This window comes from Coturnix japonica, chromosome 3 (genome assembly GCF_001577835.2).
Source record: "Coturnix japonica isolate 7356 chromosome 3, Coturnix japonica 2.1, whole genome shotgun sequence".
In the NCBI taxonomy this organism is placed as follows: domain Eukaryota; kingdom Metazoa; phylum Chordata; class Aves; order Galliformes; family Phasianidae; genus Coturnix; species Coturnix japonica.
Genome location: NC_029518.1, coordinates 90,826,976 through 90,848,234, shown reverse-complemented (window position 1 = coordinate 90,848,234; position 21,259 = coordinate 90,826,976). Strand labels below are relative to the sequence as shown.

Sequence of the window (21,259 nt, the reverse complement as noted above, 5' to 3'; positions counted from 1 at the left end):
GTTGTGCTTTTCCTGCATGTACTTCTGAGCATTTTCTTGAAAACTGGTCATCAAATCCTTGAATATGGGTTAATCTTAACTTCACTAATCGTGTGAAATGCTTTTTATTGGAAATGCTAACAGCATGTGATTTTTTATTTTTTATTTTTTGTCTCTTAAAACCTTTAATGTAAACAACAAAAAGAGTTTTGAAAGAAGCTACTTATTGTATAATTTGATTTTGAAGCATGGTTGAAGAGCAGATTTGGGATGTACTCTGGCACAAATATTATCAACTTGAGTTCTTTAATTTATTCCTACATTATTCTTCCAAAAATATTATATATTTATATATATAAAGATATATATATATATATATATACATAAAATTGACATGAAATAAGAAATTATGTATATAGGTGCTCAGAAGCACTGGTTCTAAAAGTCATTTAAGCACATTTAAATCTTAAGAAATTGTTCAAACTTGCCTTTTTGGATTAGAACTGGAGTGTACGAATGTAACATTGTACATACTTTAATCTTCTAATCTAAATCTCATTTACCACAGTATAAAGAAGCAGTTTTAAATTATGAAGATAGTTAATTGATTATTTTGGGTTTGGAATAAGGTACTGCAGGCCTTCGATCCGTTTTTTACTTCTGTCTGTATGATTTGAGACCTTTATTCTAAAACTTGGATGTTAAACCTTTCTACAAATCATCATGTAGTTTTTTTCTGTCAAACTTCAGGGCGCTTTAGTAGAGTGCTATGCCAAACTCTTGCAAAGCTTTTCAGCTGCTTTGAACTTCCAGACTTTTATCAGTCCCATCATGTCCTATATTGTAAGGGAGGTCCTATTAGTTGGGACTGCAGACTTAGCAGGAAACAGTTGGCCAGGCTGTGGGAGGCCTTGTAGAAGTGCGAGGGGAAAATACATATTTGATTGTCTTGGCAGATAAAGTTGTTGGTTTTTTGTTGTTTTTTCCAAAAATTGCTCTGCCAACTGGAACAGAAGTGAGGTGAAGCTCCTTCTCACAAGGAAATGCAAACAATTGGTGTAAACACTTGTACACTTGTCAGGCACAACTACCTAGAGTTTGAAATAGTCTTGGAGATTTTTGTGGAATAATAAAATCCATGTTCTGTGGAAGGAATGTAACTGCAGGGGCATACGTTGTCTTGGTGCAGTTTTTGTATTTCGCTTTTCTCACTGAAACACTGAATGGTATAAAAACACACTCGCATAGTGATAGGACAAGAGGAAATGGTTTTAAACTAAAAGGAGGGAGATTTAGGTTAGATGTTTGAAGGAAATTCTTTACTCAGAGGGTGGTGAGGCACTGATGCAGGCTGCACAGAGATGCTGTAGATGCTCCATCCCTGGAGGTGTTCAAGACCAGGTTGGAGATGGGATCGTGAGCAGCCTGATTTGGTGAGTGGCAACACTGCCCACAGTGATCAGGGTTAGGATTGGATGGCCTTTAAGATCCCTTGTAACTGAAGCCATTTTATCAGTCAATTATTATAAATTGAAAAATAATAAAAAGCCTTTTAAAAGTTTGAAAAGTGTTTTGTTTAATGAAAAGTTGGATTTTGATGGTTTCACGATAGAGAATCAGAATGGCAAGAGGGAAGTCAGAAGACTTAGAGCAACAATTTTTCTGTGCTGCTGAAAACATTCAGCAAATGCAGTTCCAACTGTACTTGTATTATGCTCACAATTAGTATAAAATTATCATAGATTTCCTACATTCATTTTCAAATACACTGCATGAAAAAGGTTAGCTGCCAGTCTCTTTAAATATTTACTGATCTTTCTGCTATCTTCCAGCTTGATTCCTGTGACAGATCTTAGATGAGGATCTTGAAGGGAGAATTAGGTTGATAGTAGAAATGTAGCATTCCTACCTGTGCACAAGGATTTGTTCAACTGCGCAATACCTGTTTGTATACTTGCTGAGGAAAAAATCATGCTTGTGTTCACCTCTGCTTTAGACTGTGCACAATTACTAAAAGAACATTAAGCATTTTCAAGTGTTAGTGAAGTAATTGTTGGTCAGAAACTGTCTTGAAAACACTGCTTTGCAATTTTACATATCCCAAGGAGATTTCGGCTCAGTTCAACTGAAAGAATTAATACTGAAGGTTATAAAAGCACAGGAAATACTCTGGAGATTGTTCTATGTCGATTTGATGTGTTGACTGTGTTTTGTTTTTTGCATCAGGATATTGCTTTTTAGTTTTTATCCACTTTTTCATTAGCTATAAGCTGAAACCTCAACATGTCTGGCAGCATTACTTCTGAAATTTTTTGCAAGGTTTTGGAATATTTCTGCCCTGGTATTTTTAGTTTTTCATCATTTGGAATTTGTTGTACCAGAAAAGAATGTGTGTGACATACTTTTTCCTCCTGTGCATAAAATGTGCCATGCAAATATTTTCCTTTAGTTTTTTGTGTGTATTTTTTTAAAAATAAAAATGAATAAATCCATTTATTTATTTTTTAAATAAAAAACCCCACAGAAATAACATTTTTCCTTCTATGGAGGAGTAAATCTATGGATCTAGATAACCTCTATCTCCATACCTCAAAAATCCGTGGCTTTACGTGCTGATATTGATCAAAAGTAATGAGTGTTTGTATATGAGAAGAATAAAAAGAATGCGAGGGTGTTAAATTCCCTGGACAATTGATTTAAGGGGATCTAAGTTTGTGCTTTTCCAAAGGCATGATCCTATGGCTAGTACTATGTCACACAGATGCATATAAACGTACTAGAATTAACATGTCCAGCAAACCTTTTTGCACAAGTCATGTGTGACCACTGTGGGGGAAAATGAACTTGCTGAGAACTAGCTGTTTAAATATATATATTAAATATATATGTTAAAATAAAATAAATTTAAAAGCCTACCACCTTCTTTCCTCAACCTACTGAACACTCAGATCAGTCTGGAAGACTGTATGGTTGGAAGAACCGTAGCTCTTAGTACACACAAATGAGAACAGAAATGCAGAATAACAGTAGCAGAACAAATCTGGATAACTTAGTTAAGAAACTATACAATAAGTTCAACATAGTAGACTTCAGTTTTACTTTTTTTCCCTTACAGCCCTCAGTTAACATACATCTCTCAGATAATCACAGAATCATAGAATGGTTGAGGAGCACAATGATAATTTAGTTTCAACCCCTCTGCCAAGCACAGGGTCACCAACCACCAGACCAGGCTGCCCAGAGCCACATCCAGCCTGGCCTTCAATGTCTCCAGTAATGTCTTGTAAGGATGAGCTTATGAGTTCTCCTATGCCACGCAAATATTTATTCTTGAAAAGCTGCTGTTCTCCAGGACAGAATTTTGCTTTGATGAAAAATTTGAGGGGGGCATCTTACATGGCATCTTTTGAATTTCTTTTTGTTTAGTAATGTTAAAATATAAACTCACTTTTCTCTTTAATATTTTTACCAACCTGTTTTTTTCATATTTAGCCTTAATTCATCCAATAAATCTCCTATGCAGTTCTTGATAAGTGCGCAGGTAGAAAGAGGAACATCTAGAAAAATAAGTTCTCTCACTAAATTGATAGTTATGTTCTTTTCTTTAATTTTATTTATTTATTTATTTTTCCAAATTCTACCTTGTGCTGTATTTGAAATAAGGAAGAGTCGTGAAACAAGAATGAGTGTTTTAAAGTTTCACCTTCACAACATTTTTAATGGCTATCTTAATTTTCTCCGTTCAATGCTACCACGTGTTATTTAGAGTATCATGGTACTCCTCTTTTCTGCAGCTATATGTATGATAAGCTGCATTCCTTACAACATGATTTACTGATGTCACTGAATCCATTTCTTGATTCCAAAGTAGGAACCAAGTTTTCTAACTGCGATTATATTTTTTGAAAGATTTAATCTCTTATTAATTTCAAACAATGTTGTATGGCAAGAGCAGTTCTGTGTGCTCTCTCATTCTTGAACTGTAGTATAGGTGTTAATCTGTACAAGTAGAAACAATTTGAAGGTTTGTCCAATCCAACTTTGAACCTAAGTAATGCTGAACTTCAGAGGTTAGTGTAGAGAAGAGTGTTCTCCTATGTGGGAGAAAAAAAAAAAAAGCCTTTTGAAGTCAAATTCAAACTGTATGCACTCACAGAATCACAGAATCACAAAATGACCTGGGTTGGAAGGGACCTCAAGGATCATGTAGTTCCAACCCACCAAATTAATGTTGGAAGATCTGTTGAAATACTTAAATAAAGAAAAAAAATTTAATTTCCAGAAGGCAAACTGTTCTGCTGTTCTGCTATATTTGATGTTTTTATATTCGAAGTGACACTTACTTGAATTTACCATGTACTTGTTTGCCCACCTTTGCTCATAACTTGAATAAAATCTTGTTAGGAGGGGTGATTGCATGGCAAGTCACAAGTTTGTGGTCTTCACAACTACATAAGGTTTCATTGTTACCCCATAGGGTGATTCTCTTGAAATGTTTTTTTCCCCATTCAACAACTGTTTTGTTAATTAGATCTTGACTTTGATTAAATTTAGTAAAAGGTAAATGAATTCTGGGCAATTAAAGCTCTTTCTGTAGCATGTTATGGGTACTCATTTTTGCAGAACTCTGTTGTCAAACTGCTGCTGCCGAGTTTTCAGGTAAATAAGTATTCAAACGTGATTTCTTGGGAATAACTTGAAGGTTTGTACCAACAGTTTGTTTTGAATAATCTAAAAGGATAAAGCTTTATAACATGCTTCAGAAAGCTTGTAAGCTTTTGGCTTTCTGTAAGTGGCATCTTCATCCCATTCTCTCCCCAGAAACATATATCTTTTATAAGACCAAACTCTCTGAATGCATAACCCGAACAGGTTCCCCTTTTTCCTAAATGTTAACCAGGTGTGCTTGTTATCTGATCCTTCTCCAAAGAATCAAGGATACTTATATTCCAGTATTCCAGACCACCATCCCCAGAAAGATTTATGAAATGATGAGTTATAGTTGCTCGTCTGTGATTAAAAGTATCTATTAATGGAACATGTCTAGCAGCAGAGCAACTGCCCATTTTTTGCAGGATGTTAATTAGTGCCCTTGCTCCACAGGCAGGAAGGCTGGAAGTGTAATCTGTATCCAGCCAGAGTAAGATTAAACTCATCTCTTGAACTTCAGAAAGTGCCCTAAGCAAGAAGTGGTGGTTTAGACTAAGGGCATCCTCTTCAAGATGTCCACTCCACATGCATCATGAGGCTGAAAGCAGCAAACCAATGACCCTCACGCTAGTTTCCATGGCATAGCCTCATGCTTCATTTTCTGGCTGATTCTGGAAATCTGGCTTATGTGGTAGGCAGGGTTTTTTTCCATTAGCATCATTCCTTTTAATGTACAAGATATAGCAGCTTCTCATACTCTCTGAAATGCATTATTCATTGTAGTTGAAAGTAATATTTTTTTCTTTGTCAAGGACTTAAGCTTAGCCTGTTTTCTAATCATGTGCCAGATTGGAAGGTGAAAAAGCATTGTAATGGTGTCAGATCTGAAATAGATGTATGTACATGCTGTGCTCTAATTTGCTGAGAAGCTGAAAGAAGAGCCTGTAAGACACCTTGTTTAACTCACTGTTCTCTTACATGGCTGTCAAAACCAGGTGGCCATGATATTATCTGACAAATATGATTGCACATTTAATGCACATGAAATGTAAGCACTATCCAGCCTCAGTGGAAATCCCCTTAACTTCCAATTGCATTGGCTGAGAGTGGAATAAAGTTCTGTGCTTTTTGGGCTGCATTTCACTTGTGGAAAGGGTGCATGCACTGGAAATACTTCATTTACAAGTAACTTGTTATGTCTCAATTGTTGGGATGTTCTTACACTCGACTTTTTGTAAGTGCTTCATATCCGTTCTTTTGTATTTAATCTTGTCCTGTTAGTACTGATGTCTAACATGTGTTGCATTTTCTGTTATTTTCTCAAAAGCATATTAGGTGATGGATGAGATAGGATTTTATTTTTTTTTCTTAAACAAATGTATTTTAAGAAAAAAAGAAAACAGTTCTCTCTACCTTCCAACCCCATTAAGTACCTGAAATATGTAATGCATGTACAAATGGACTGCAGTTGTTCCAGAGAATTTTTTTAGTTATCAGAGAGAGGTGGAATGGTTTCCTGTTTTGTCTTGCTAAAGAAAGAGTATTCTGATAGATAATCATGAGTACTATAAAGACTGTTAGAATTGAGGGTACACTGAAGTCTACAAGGCTTGAAATGCAGTACAGTCATTGGTAGTGGGACCGTGCTATCGAGAGGGCTTACACTACATGTGGATTAGCTAGTGACTATGGTTTTATTTATAAATGTGTTCAAGTTGTTTAAGCATGTGCTGATTCTCCGATGTTAGGATTGCAAGGGCTGATTCAGGAATAGTATTTTATTTATTTATTATTCAGAGCTGGGAAATGAGCTTCGGTATTGTTGGAATAGAAAAACAATTGTAAAATCCACAATCTCCGTCATGAAGAATTCTTAGTTTCTTTTAATTTTTTTTTTGTTGTTGTTGTTATAATTCAAAGCAAGACGAAGTCCTTTAAAAAAGGCGATCAATCACAGATGTGTTAGCTAATCATGTTTGTCAAAACCATAATGTAAAATCCCTTTTGAAACATGACCATAATTTTATCAGAGCACCTATTTGCATAACATATAGTTCACACATAAGATGCATGTATTTAAAAAATAAAATAAAATAAAATAAAATAGCCTGAACCATCCTCCCTGCTTTTATTTTTAAGCTAAACAGTTTCTGCATACATATAAACCGCTTCTGCAAGTGCAAGCTAAGCCTATTGCTCTGTAGCTTTTGCAGCCTTTTCCTTGTCCCTTCCCTTTTCCAGCCATCTACCATTCTATTTCTCCTTCCCTGTATGCTGGAATAGCACAGAAAGCTCGATTGGTTTCAAGTACTCACCCTTCCACCTGCTTCCAAAAGATGAATTGGGAAAATCTGAAAAATATTGACTACAGTAGATGTTACTGAAGACCATTTGTAAATCCCAATGTGATGAGCAGACCAGAGTGTTTAAATTTTTATTAGGGGGCAATACTTTTTAAAGAATGAACTGTAAAAATAGCATAAAAGTTCTTTGTTAACCAACTCATGCTTCTGGTGATGTGATTGTGCAGATTTTACACTTGTGATTTGTACTAATCAACAGCTTGCTCTCTTTTATGCCTTAATATTTGCTGGAAACATTATTTTAATTAACTTCTATTAAAAATATGAGAATATGGATGTCGACTTATAGATGACTCCTTCCTTCCCCCTACTCAGTTGTGGATGGTATGGAAGTATTAAGCAAAAGTAGCTACTTCCTTGTGAAACTTAGAAATGTTTACTGTTTTGTTTCCTTCTTTTTCACAAGTTCAAAGAACTACTAAGGTGTAATTACCCAGGATTTCTTGCAGCTTGGGGAAAGCAACAGTTAATATCACTGCAAACCTGATACTAACAGTTGAGTTCAACAGTCATGTCTAAGCTATGATTTTCATCTTTTGAGGTAGTTTTCTCCTTGTTTCTACTTTTCTTCTGAGGTATAACATAGTACTGCTTCAAGCCTCCCTCTGTCTTTATAATAAGCCCCTTTTAAGCACTGAAAGGGCTCTAAGGTCTCCTTGGAACCTTCTCTTCAGTAAGTTGTACAACCCCAACTCTCTCAGGTCATCTCCACAGCAGAGGTACTCCAGCCCTCTGGTCATCTTTGTGACCTCCACTGGGCCTGCTCTAACAGATTCATATCCTTCTTGTGCTGGAGCTGAACCCTGCACCACAGATGCATATGATGAGAGTGGAGTAGAGGGCTGACTGGCCATGCTTTTCTTTTGATGTGGACTAGGTTAAAACTGGCAGTCTGGGACACATATATGTATGCACTGCTTCCCTTATGTCCAGTTTCTGTCCACCAGCATCCCATATCGTTCTTCTCAGGGCTGCTCTCAGTCTGTCCTGCAGTCTGTACTGATGTTTGAGATTGCCCCAAGCCAGTTGCAGGACCTGATATACATGTGGGCATTTTGGTTTCCTTCAAAATGTCATTGCTCTGAATGTAGAAGATCTGTGTATCTCTCCCACCCTGAAAACAAAGTGATGATTGATAGAACTGGGTTAAACAGAACTTCTGTTCAAGTAGTAGAAATGGTCTCTGCCATTCAAAAGGAAAACAATTAATTTACATAGTATTGTACCTATGTTGTATAGAAGGAGAAAAATACTTAGGGAAGCCTGGAGTAGGGGTGATGTGATATTATATTGTACAGCACCATCCACTGAAAGGCTTCATTTTATGGCTTCATTTTATCCCCAAGCTGCAAGGAAAGTAAACAATCCTTTGTAATTGATCTTTGGAGCTTGTGTGCAAGGTGCCTTTTTACTAAAGGACCAAGGCACTAACCTCTTTTCTAATTGCACCACCTTGTGATGATGAAAAGAGACTTCTGAGCCAGAGCTTACCAAAGCAATGGAAAAACGTTAATGTTAGCCAAATGGCAGTGCAGAATAACTCTATCTTCAAAAAACAACAACAGAATGCAAGTCAAGTTGGTTCTAATACTATTAAGTTTAACTGAATAATCTTGCTGTTAGTGTTGCAGCAACGTTTTGTCTTATGCATTTTATTTTTATGTTTTTAGATGCCCAGCCCACAGATGGAGAAAGAGAAGTATGGAATCAAATCAGTGCAGTTTTACAGGACTCAGAAAGTATGCTTGCAGATCTTCAGGCTTACAAAGGAGCTGGACAAGAAATTAGAGATGTATGTTTGTTCAAGCTAATGGGAGTTCTCTGGAAGAAAAATTGAAAAAAGAGCATTGTGTTCCTTGGTTCTATTCTGTATCCAGGCACATTCTATGGAACTATATGAGAATCTTTATGATTCTGTATTGAAAAGTTACAGATTAAGTGCAACATGATAAGTTGTAATGTTAAATGATTAAATGATGACTTTTGGAACTTCTTTTGGGTCTGCTATTAGCAATCAATATTTATTTTTCTCTTTGAGACAGTTTCATGTACCTCATTTCATATATCTTATGACTAAAGTTACAGTTAAGAACTAATACTTAAGAAATAATACTCAAATGTGAGAAATACATAGGAAAAAATACCGGAAATGCCTATTCTAAGTAAGTGAGATAATGAAATACAGTAAATTAGATTTTTACATCAATTTTGCAGGTATCTTACTCTGTGAAACTAGTCCTGAGGTGCAATTCTGAACTGTAACTTATGGTTTGTCTCTGCTGACCAAACCTTTCTGAGTCAGTCTTGAACTTACTTTAGGTGTGAGCTGTTAGCTACAGAAGTTTAAAATAATAACACTAAAGGCTGTTTATTTCTTCATGGAGTATTTATACTCTTGATGCTTTTGCAGTATGTTTTTATTCAAAGAATGTGTTAAAAGATTCCTGCATGTCAGTGTTGGATTTTTAAGTTGATGAAGGGAAGAAGGAAAAGAATGGTATTTTTTAGACTTAATAACTTTCCCACATGATGTTAATTCTTATTATTGTTCTATGTTTTACAATACTTACTTTCTGAAATACTGTACTGGACAGCTTCCAAACCACCTTTACTTGCTGTTCGTAATTCACAGTTCTTTATAGTGGAATTTTCATTCCAGGCAATACAAAACCCCAATGATATCCAGTTGCAAGAAAAAGCGTGGAATTCGGTGTGTCCTCTGGTTGTGAGGCTGAAGCGCTTCTATGAGTTTTCACTGAGATTAGGTGAGCTCTGGTTTAGTACATCTGTTTTATTAGATTACCTTAAAGAAATATGAAATTTCTTTTTCCACTAATTTTTAAAGTGTTTTTGTTGTGTCTCTTTGATCTTAACCAGACATTTGCTTTTGGTCACACTTCCCAGTGCAGTTTTGTGGTTTTTTTAATCTTCTTTTGATTTCAAAATTATTTAAAGCTTGTTGGCTTGCCACTTAAACATTATATTATCTAAACAGAGCACAGAGAATGCAGTTGTAATTATGTAAAGTTTTTCTGATGCCTCCCACTGCTCAAAGCTTCATTTATGTTTGTTGTACTGATGCAGTTTACTTTTTGTAATTGGAATTCTTGTAGAGATCAGAGTTTTAAAAGGAATGAAGACAAAAATATTTTGAGATTTGCTTTTAAATAAAGAGAAGGGGGATAACACGGGGAGGAGGATATCAATACTCTCTTGCAAGGTGAAAATCCAAGGCTGGTCATGTTTTAAAGTGACTTTACCATCCGTGCTGCCCTCAAAAAATGATGTAATTAAGCCTTGAGTTAAGACTCTGGATGGCAGTCCTTATGCAAAAAAATGTCTTTATGCAATGGGAAAGTTCCCAGTATGGGGAATTCTTCTATAAAGTCCTGCTATGCCTATCAATTTTTGAGTAATGTTAGTAATTATAGCCACGGGAGCTGAACTACATTGCTATCAGTGCCTAAGAGTACACTTCCAATAACTGGCATGCCAAAACAATCTCTGTACTGTGCTGATGGCTAATTCAGGAAGATGAAAGAGAGGGCAGAATATTTGGACACAGGAGAAATGCCTTCTCCATGGAATTTTTGGTAGGGTTCTGAGATAAAGGGTGTTAGATGGAGAAAAGGGATGTAATGAAAAATAGTTCATTGATACAAAATGGAGAGAAAATGACAGAAATCTTAATGAAACTTAGCAAGAGGTGCCTTTGACTAATGCTTCTCACTTTAGAATAGAAACAAAGAGGATTCTTGTTAGGGCTGTGCATTATTCTAAGCCTTTCTTCTCTTCTAATAAAGCATATTTAAATACTTACATAAAATCTTACCTTAATATGGACTGAAAAAGTAATATTTTATTTTTAGAAAAGGCCCTGCAGAGCTTACTGGAATCTTTGACATGCCCACCTTATACTCCAACTCAGCATCTGGAACGGGAACAGGCTTTGGCTAAAGAGTTTGCAGAAATCTTACATTTTACTCTTCGTTTTGATGAACTTAAGGTTAAAATCTTTCACTATATTCTATTTTTTTTTTCATATATTTTGAATCAAAACTGATTAATTCCTGTTTCCTTTCCCTAAGATGAGAAACCCAGCAATTCAGAATGACTTCAGTTATTATAGGCGGACAATAAGTCGCAACAGGATAAACAACATGCATGTAAGTAAATAAGGTCTGATCTGCTCTTCATGCTGAAATATTTATTGATTTGTGTATACTTACACCATTTGCAGAAGTGTTTTTTTTTCTTTTGATTCGCTATCTGTCATGTTCTCACCTTCACAGTGGGAGTTATGCAGCAGTCTGGATAAAGTGATTATGCTGGAGCTATTCATTCAGCAATCTGCTTGCTGGCATGAATGCGTGCTGTATCTTTTTCTTGCTGCTGTCAAGATTTTAAGAGTTTAACTAACTATTTTTTTCATGTTTTTTCTCAGCTAGACATCGAGAATGAAGTCAACAATGAAATGGCCAATAGGATGTCCCTGTTTTATGCAGAAGCAACACCAATGCTGAAAACACTCAGTAATGCAACTACACATTTTGTATCAGAAGTAGGTAATGGGAGAGAAAAGGGCACAACACACAGACAATCTTAATTTTACAAGGCGATGTACTCAGTAATGATTCTTTTTTAACCCTTCTAGAACAAGACATTGCCAATCGAAAATACAACAGACTGCTTGAGTACTATGGCTAGTGTATGCAAAGTCATGTTGGAAACACCGTAAGTTTTATCTTAAATCTTGTTTTTCTGGTATATGACAGTTTTTACCATGTTTATTTATCTCCATCTGGAATAAACAGGTGTTTTTTTCCAGATGATTTCCTGCATGCCTTAAGTTGCAGTCACACTGATGTACAAAGTACAATCTTTCCCTAGAAAGTTTTGCCTCCTATTTCAACCACCTGATATATTTTTTCATAAATCAGTGCTGCATTTTATTAGGGAGGGTCTGTATTTCAACAAAGCTTAACATACAAGTATAATCTTTCATAGGCTTTGGTATCTGTATGGTCTAACCACAACTATCGGGCAACTACTGTCTCTTGCTCATCCTGCAAAACTATTACTCTGCTTACGAGCCAGATTTTGGCTCTTCGAATAGCTCTTCTCCAGATAATGCAAAGACTATTTTGAGGATCGAATCATAAAATGGCTTGGGTTGGAAGGGACTTCTAAGATCATGTAGTTCCAGCCCCCTTGTTACAGGCAGGGACACCTCCGTCTAGACCAGGTTGCTCACAGCCCCATCCTGCCTGGCCTTGAACTCCTCGAGGAGGGGTGGGGGGGGGACATTCACAACCTTACTGGGTAGCCTGTTCCAGTCTCTCACCACCCTCACAGTAAAGAATTTCTTCCTAATATCTACCCTAAATCTACCCTCGTCCAGTTTGAAGCCATTTCCCTTTGTCCTGTCACCATCTGCCCTTACAAAAATTTCCTCTCTCAGCTTTCCTTTAGACCCCATTCAGGACCATTTGAGTAGATCTTTTTCAGATACATCCATCTTATTCCGGCTATGAAAAAATTCAGCTGTATGGAAACTATATATTCATTTATTTAATCAATTGAATTATAGCTGATAAAGTTATTACTGTTTATCTGCACTTTAGTCATTTTTTTTAAGTTAGATGTCTCTTCTGAGTGAAAAACAGGTTAAAAGATTCAGGATAGTCTTCCTGTCTTTGAACGGTTTGCTCATAGCTATGTAGAGAGTAGAGTTCCTGAGCTTACTATGAACGTTCATGAAAATTCAGATGTGCACACAGTGGATGGGAATTATCTCAAAATCCTGTGGCATCTTAGAATGAGTCACTGAAAATACCTCATATGTGTAAGCTCTAAATTGTGAGTTGCCTACCAGTAGATAAAATTGAGTTTATTATCCATTATTATTTTTAATTGTCCGATAATCAGACATTTTCACATCTAAATTTCTATAGCCTTTAAACCCGGTCATGTTACAATGCTGGTATATATAGCTCTAAATCAGAGGCTGAAATCTGAAGTCACTGTAAGCTGAGAGACAGTACAGCTCTTAGAAATTTTAATTTTATGTTTAAATAAAATTTTATATTGAAAACTAGTGAATAGCAGTAGACAAGTCTACGTGCTATCTACTTAAATAATATTTGTTCCAAGAATCATAGAATCACCAAGGTTGGAAATGACCTAAAAGATCATCCAGTCCAACCGTTTACCTATTACCAATATCTCCCACTAAACCATGTCCCTCAACACAACATCCAGTTTTTAAGAAGAATGGTGCTTGCCATTTTTCAGGCATTCTGCTTTTCTGTTATATTTACTTCTCTGTGATAGTTTTAGGTGATAGAGCTGTGGTAGGGACTGTCTTAACTGTATCATCCATATTCTTATTTTGCAGTTGAAAAGTCAAATAGAAACTCTTTGGAATGAGTTCAGTCAGTTGCCATATAATATACCTCTACTTTTTAGATGCCTGGTGAACCCGGGTTGTTGAATTTGCCTATATACTTCCAAGAGCGATGTCAGTAATTATGAACCCAGGTGAAAGCTTGTATTTAAAAGCTGCTGAAATTAGATTTTGCCTAAATGTTGCTTGTTTCAAAGTAGGAATTTAAGCATAAAGAGTAGTTTTCATTTGAGGTCCCATATGTTGTGTTTCTAAGAAAAAACAGAAGTATGATGAATCTCCATATTTTATCAACTATGGAACACTTCAGCAAAAGTTGCTGGCCTCACAGAAACAAGGATATGAACTGGGAAGGTTTGGTAAAACAAGATTTAAATATCTATTTGTTTTCTAACCTTTGTAAACTGACAGAGACTTGTGCAATGTAAAAATCTTCAAAATTTTGCAAAGATTCTTCTTGTACTACATTTAAGTACAGTGTTTAGGTTTTGTTCCTTCATAGTCTGGTTTGCAAAACTGTCCAGTTAAAAACAGTCAAGACGTTTTTTTCCTCCCGTTGTTTTGCAGAGAGTACAGGAGTAGATTCACCAGTGAAGAGACTCTTATGTTCTGCATGAGAGTAATGGTGGGAGTTATCATACTGTATGATCATGTTCATCCCGTGGGAGCTTTCTCAAAGACATCAAAGATTGATGTAAGAATGACTTTTCTTAATATCACATAGGTTTGAGAACACCAGACTGTGGATTTTTTCCAGCACAGACTTATTACTTTTTATAAATCATTTTAATAACTTTTGAGTGGCAAAACTTAGAATTTATCTTCACCTGTTTCCTTTCTTATATCAGCTTGTTTGAAATTAAAATAGGTATTTGTATTTTCTCTCAGACACGGATACTCATTTGTCTTTGTTATCACTGCTTTTCTGCCAGCTGTATGGTTACACTCAAATAATTCTGCGTTACAGCTACCTTTGAATAAGTTCGGTAGTCATAAGCTTTTATTAATCATGTAATCTTTATGCTGAGATTTTTGGTTCTAGCTCTGTTGTAAATAAGCAGCTATTCTATATTGTCTCCGCTTAGCCTGAGATCTAAAGTAACAGGACTGAAATCCTACTGTTGTAATGCTAATAATGAGCCTTCAGTTTTAGTTTTGGCATGACCAGTCACAGTAGAAGCAACCTTATATTTTCATCTGAGATATTGCAAGCACGCACAAAAAAAGTATTCTTTTTGTGCTGCATGATTTTACTAACCTAAATCTCATAAAGCATGTCTTTCACAGAAATGAGCTGTATTTCATGGTTAGTACTTCCCTTTACAAAATAGCCTACTTCTAAAGAAAGTATATAAATATATGTATATATAATATTATTGTGCTTCACGGCACTGGGTCTTTGTTAGCATTTTTTATCTGCAGATACCACTATTTTACCACATCCCTTTTTTGACTCCGCTTAACAGAGGGAAAGATATGTCAGAAAGAGGTGAATTGATTTGCTCAAGGTCATGCAGCAGATAGAGCCTGGGAATTGAATGCAGACTTCCTGACTACTAATGCAGTCTCTTGCCTACAGAGACAGCACAAGTAAAAGTTTTCACAGGACTGTGTATACAGTGTGTGTACTTCTCGAATTTACCCTAAAACCTTGTAAGCTTTCAATATATTTAATGTAAATGGAACACAGAAAATTAATAACTTTTTTTTTTTTAAATTGAATGCATGGTCCCAAATCTTAATTTGTTTAATTAGTGCATTATTCTCTTTAAAATAAATTCAACTATTTGTTTTACTATGATGAACAGTTCTGTTTTCCAAGCCATTACTTCTTATTAGTTTTACCTGGACCGGCTTCTGGATAGCTCCTAGATGTATACATAGCAATGGAAGAAATAGATACTTCCAGAGCATGATTAACTACAACTGAAATTACATACTGAATAGTTTGGAGGAATTTATTATTCCTCTCTATGAACTACATAGGGATTCTGTAGACTGGATCAGATGAGTTCTGTGTCTGCTTTCTCTGCTTCATTTTTTCTGTTGTAACTTTGGACAGTGTTTTCAGCCTGATTTTTGTACTCTCTCAAGCAGATGTTCTTTCACTGTGGGGCTTTAAATCAGCATCAGGGTCTTCTCATCTCAGATGAAGTTAGAAACTACTAGTTATGAAACAAACTGTAAGCTATGACAATTTACAACTAGAGACCGAATACTGAAAATGTATTCATTGTGTACAAGTATAAGAGTAGAAGTTGAAACATTTCTTACAGTTCCTAAGAGCTGTGACAGTGAACTGTTATTAAAATCCTGGTGATTCTTTATGTTCATATCAGGTGTTCTTGGATTTATTTTTTTTTAAGTTTCAGTTGAGTAAATTACATGTGAGTATATATACATATGCATATATTTACATATGAAATACATATGAAATGTACATATATACATTTCATTTATAATTTAGTATCTACACATATTTTTTAAAGGAGATTATATTTTAATTATATTTTAATTTTTTAATTGAACATCATTTTGAGTAAGATGCCCATTAATTCATATAAAGCAATATTAACATTCAGTAGGAAAATAAGGCTGCCTATCTTTGGTGAAAGTTTTCCTTGTTTTCAGCCAGTGCAATTCATGTATTATTGTTCAGTAGTGGCTTGCTTCTGTTCCCAGATGAAGGGCTGCATAAAAGTTTTAAAGGAACAACCACCTGACACTGTGGAAGGACTTCTGAATGCTCTCAGGTATGTATGGAATCATTGTTTGATTCAGCCTTAATTTTTGTACCTCCTAATTTTTAAAAAATTTAAGACTTTTTAACCTTATAATCTTCTTCAACTAAGAAAAATGTCATTTGGGGTTTGGCTGTATCACCTGGGGTTCTCTTAAGTTATATTCTTCCTCTCAATTCCATTTCACTTTTATAAGCAATGATTATTGATACTGGAAGTCATAATCTCTATCAATGATACTTAAGTAAATGTTCATCGAATTACCTAATTTCTCGTACTATTTATACTCCCCTTTTTTCTTTCATTGGGATCAAGTAAACCATTTTATTTTAATTTTGCTTAATGATATAACTTGAAGAAGACAGCTACCCAAATCCCAGTCCTGTAGCTGAGAGTTAAAAGTGCTGTCTTGGAAAACAAGACACAGTGATTGTGACTCCTCTGAAACTCAGAAAGGGGTACCAAATTTTTTACAGCTGTGTTGAATTCTTTAGCTGTTGAGTGCTTGGATAGACCAAGAACTACTGCCTTAACCACCTCTGCTTTTGCTTATCATATCTTTTGAATTAAAATTGATGTGGAGTTAAATCCTACAGCTATCAGATGTCTTTTGAGCTTGCATGATGATTGATTTCCCTACCTATATACACAGTAGAGAATATGTTTGGGTTTAAATGGAAGAAACATGCTAAAAGCTCTTTATTCCTCCTAGGATATTCCTAAATGTGCAGCTCAGCACCAAATAGAGTTCTGGTTTAAAAAACAAACAAACAAACAGAAAATTCTCTATTTCATAAGGTACGAGGGTACTGGACCTTTAAGACAGATTCTTAAAATGAAGCTTTTAGGTTCAGTCAAATTTCAGTCCAGATTCCTAAATCTGTTCAGTAGGGTTTTTTAACCTTATTTCTTATGTCATCCCATGAATTGTATTTCTTTTGAGGATTTAAGGGAAAGAAAGAGAATTCTACAGAATCAAGTGCTGTTCTTGAAATAAGATGATTTGACTTCAATTTCCTGCTGTATCACAGACACTGTATTAGGCCGCAGACCTATCTTTTAAATTGACACTCTTGCTGCACTGACATCGCTACAGTTGTTGGCTCAAGGCCAGGATTTAGCCTCAATTCTCCACCTGTTAACAAAGAATAATTTCTTGTAAGGCATATTTAGAAGATAAAGAGCAGCAGACGATAAGTAATTAAATTCCAGTGATCAGTGAGTAAAGGAATATAAATGCATCTTTGTGTAAATGAACTCTATTGATTTCAGCCAATGATTTTTTTAGACTTCTAAAATCCATGCTTGTTTTATTAATACTGTTTTAATTTGTAATTTTTAGGTTCACTACAAAACACCTGAATGATGAATCTACTTCCAAACAAATCCGAGCTATGCTGCAGTAGTGTCTTGAGACGAGTTAGATGTTTGTATTGACCACAGAAGATGTGTATGTTTACATAATTTAATACAGTTTGATGTTAATACTTGTGTGCATTTACATAACCATTTTCTTCACATTGCTAAAATATATAAACCTGTAGTCATAACCCAACTGACTATATATAATACAGGCTATGTTTATATGCTAGCCTTTATCTTTTGACCTTTAGAATACCTTTTTTACTTATATAGTTTAGCTGAAACAGTTTATCTGTGCATTTTAATTCTTAAATGCCTTCTCTGGAAGATAAAATGGAAATCAGATAAACTGAAATGTCAAAGCTGCCATAGGAGACAAACTTTAAAGAAGGAGAAAGTTAATAAAAGAGAAAGTAAAATCATAGGTATAGGATAATACCTGAATGTTCATCAGCCTCATTAAATATGTTGTTTTTCTTGTAATTAGTGGAGATCTATCTAATTTTAAGGGTTATGTGCTGGCTAACATCCAAAAACGTATTGCAGAAGAGGTCATTTTGCCTCTTTTAATATGTATAGCCTGTTCTTTTCCACCACTGGGAAAATTAATACTCTTTTTCAGAAATTATATAAATAAATATAAAATGTGTTTCAAGACCATTGCTGGATTTTGAAAATTCTGATTAATTTTATTAGATTTAGAAAGGTGAGGGAAAATGCTTGTCTTGACTTTTAAGGAATGGATTTTTGCAGTGTAAATACATCATGGTAAACATCTGTTAGGGACAGCTCTACCTGCTAAAGAATTATTTTATTTTATTTTTGCTAATACAAAATTGAATAAAGCAGAACACTCTTCTGTAGCAGCAGACTTCCCTTCTGTCAAATTGGCCTCATTAGACTAGGGATGATATAAAGTTTCAAGACCTGAGCTGTTCCTAGGCACTCCAATTTCCTTGATAGTAATATTCATCAGCTGATTCACAATCAGCACGGGTATGTTTCAGCTCACTGCTTTTCACTGTTTTTCTAGATGTGATTGATGCTTCAAGGAGTTGATTTCCTTCCTCAGTTGTTCTTACTTTCTAGAAATTTCTCCAGTAAATGGAATAGAAATATTTTGCCAAAAGCAGCAAAGTGTTTGTGCTCTGTTAAATGTCTTCTCTGAGTGATCTGCAATTGCTGTACATATTCTTGCAGAGGTCACATTCTGAAAATATGTTCATTTGTGTACTTTGCATATATGCATGAAAACTCCAGTGCTTGTGCACAGGTTCAGATTTGTTTATTCTACTGTAAATCAGAGGTTGTGTGCTGTCACTGGAATTTTCATGCTTTTCATTTCTGAAAATATTAACCGTAAGAGTTTGAAGATGCATTTGGTCTGTTGAAACTCAGCTGCACTGTTACAAACTTAGTCAGTGAACTCTGTCCTTAAACAGTATTACTATCATAAGTTTAGGATTGCCTTAGAGTTTATTCGTGAGCAGAATAACCACTATGAGGTTTCTCAGATGTCATGAGAACTCACAGACATCAGCATTATACATATAATGATGCAGGAAAGCACAGCAACTGTAGAGTTCATTTTGTAGATCTGCAGTTTTAGCAGATCACTATGTTATCATCAAGAACAGAATTAGAAATTGCTCATTGTTTTTCTGGAAGCAGTGATCACACTTCTATTTTATAGCAGTAAAGCCCCTGTGCAAACTCCATTTTTAATGGGGAGACATTTACAAATATATATTAAAGGAAATCCTGTTTTGTTCATTGTTACTTTCAGTTAGGTAAATCAAGATGAACTACAGATCATTCTATTGACTTTTGGTATATAACGTTAATACATGCATACCTGCAGTCATTTGTCAAACAATGAAGTCTTTAAGTCGCCCAGAAGAAAGTTATTCATCACTTGTGTAATAAAAATGTAAAATTTAAAGCATTCTACAAGTTGTCATGTGCTGTTTGCTGAAACCACTGAATTTCTTTGCCTGCTGTGATGTTTTTGTACAGAAGTTTGTTGGAAATAATAAAAAGTTTGGTACAGTAAACATTGGCACTGTCTGTATTTAGACAACATTAAAAAAGTTGAGAAGGATTTCATTTGTTTTGGATCTGACTTATAGTAGGCTCACTTTTATATATCCAGTGTATAGTTTCTTTAAACATTGTTTGAAATATTTCACTTGCATTCCACACTGATACAACTTCAAGTTTGTTAAACGGTTCCTGATTTTTTGACAGCTAGTGTCAGCTGTCTGTCATTGTGACCAGGGGAAGTTGTTGATAATGCTTTACGTAGCGGAGGAGATAAGCCATAGAATCATAGAATCACCAAGGTTGGAAAAGACCTCCAAGATCATCCAGTCCAACCATCCACCTATCACCAGTATTTTCCACTAAACCACATCCCTCAGTGCAACATGTAAACTTTTCTTGAACACACCCAGGGTCGGTGACTCTCCACCACTTCCTTGGGCAGCCCATTCCACTGCCTGACCACTCTCTGGGAGAAGTACTTGCTAACATCCAACCTGAATCTCCCCTGGCATAACTTGAAGCCATCCATGAAATGTGTATCTGCACATTAGTCATCCCTAGGCTGTGGTGGATATTTCAGACTGCCTTTATAATCAGTAAGATCACCAGAGGATGGTTCATTTCATCTTAAGTGCAAACGAATTCCTCTTAGAAGAGAGGCGTTGTAAGCTAGTGGTCAGAGTTATTTATCTTCATTTTGGCAATGCTTCTTCTGTGACTCATCATTACATAAGAATACATAAGATCATATCTTAATGAGAGATCATATCATAATGAGAGCATTTTGAAATTGGCATAAATAAGTATGACTAGTTTGCTCTGTGGCAGAAAAAGGGGCTATTTTGGGTTGATGTGAATTAGAAAGAATAGAATAGCTGCAAAAAAAAAAAAAAAAAGAAAGAAAAGAAAATGATGGATTTAATCTTTATTCAGAAGCATAGTTCATAACCTCAAAGCTTTCTGCTGCTACTGAGCAGCTGTCAAAAAGCACAGTCACTAGGAGTTTATTTACTGCTATGCAACGAGTAACATCACTCATATAAACTATCTAATGTTTTCCATGTACTTACAGAGCAACAAAACATCATCTCTGTTGCTTTCTCTGTTGTATTTCTGCTGAACTTAGACTGGTATTTAGATGCAAGTAGTATATAAGATGACACAAGTCATCTTATGTTTTACATATACACTGATTTAAATAAAGTAAGTCATAAATTCGTCATATAAAATGATTTCTTTCCCCTTTCCATTTCCTTCTTGAGAAGCTCGATGGAATCAATATATTCCTACAGAAATACAGCACCAGTACAGGTATGCAAGTGTTCGGAAATACGGCATCTTTTATTCATCCCATACCTAAGTTTTGAAACATCTCTACAGGCCGTAAAGAAAACCTGTCTGAATATCGTCTAGTCCAACAGTCTTCCCTTTGCCATACCTACAGAAAACTACTAAACTGTATCTCCTAGCTCCCTATGCAGACACTTCTTGAACACTGCCATTGATGGCGACTCCATCACCTCCCTGGGCAGCCATTCCAGTGCCTGACCACTCTCTGAGAGAAAAAGTTCCTTCTTATGTCCAGTCTAACCCTCATCTGATACAACTTGTGGCCATTTCTATGGGTCCTGTTTGTTGCCTGGCAGAAGAGGCCAAGCCCTTCCTCATCACAACCTCCCTTCAGGAAGTTGTAGAGTGCAATAAGGTCTCCCCTG

At 35.5% G+C, this 21,259-nt stretch overlaps 1 protein-coding gene across 5 annotated transcripts in view; it reads left to right on the top strand.

The window, feature by feature from the left end:
* The window catches only part of CYRIA (CYFIP related Rac1 interactor A), a 53,087-nt gene extending 33,536 nt beyond the window's left edge, over window positions 1–19,551 (top strand). For 3 of the 5 annotated variants that reach the window (XM_015859427.2, XM_015859431.2, XM_015859428.2), the window contains 9 exons: window positions 8,663–8,784; window positions 9,652–9,757; window positions 10,862–10,998; window positions 11,081–11,158; window positions 11,437–11,553; window positions 11,647–11,726; window positions 13,966–14,092; window positions 16,081–16,151; window positions 17,482–17,992. In XM_015859427.2, coding sequence (XP_015714913.1) covers window positions 8,663–8,784; window positions 9,652–9,757; window positions 10,862–10,998; window positions 11,081–11,158; window positions 11,437–11,553; window positions 11,647–11,726; window positions 13,966–14,092; window positions 16,081–16,151; window positions 17,482–17,545 — 902 coding nt within the window. In that variant the 3' untranslated portion in view covers window positions 17,546–17,992. Of the gene's footprint in view, window positions 1–8,662; window positions 8,785–9,651; window positions 9,758–10,861; window positions 10,999–11,080; window positions 11,159–11,436; window positions 11,554–11,646; window positions 11,727–13,965; window positions 14,093–16,060; window positions 16,152–17,481 lie in introns of those variants that run through there. The other 2 variants (XM_015859430.2, XM_032443430.1) reach the window with 2 other exon arrangements.
* Window positions 19,552–21,259: the final 1,708 nt, after the last annotated feature.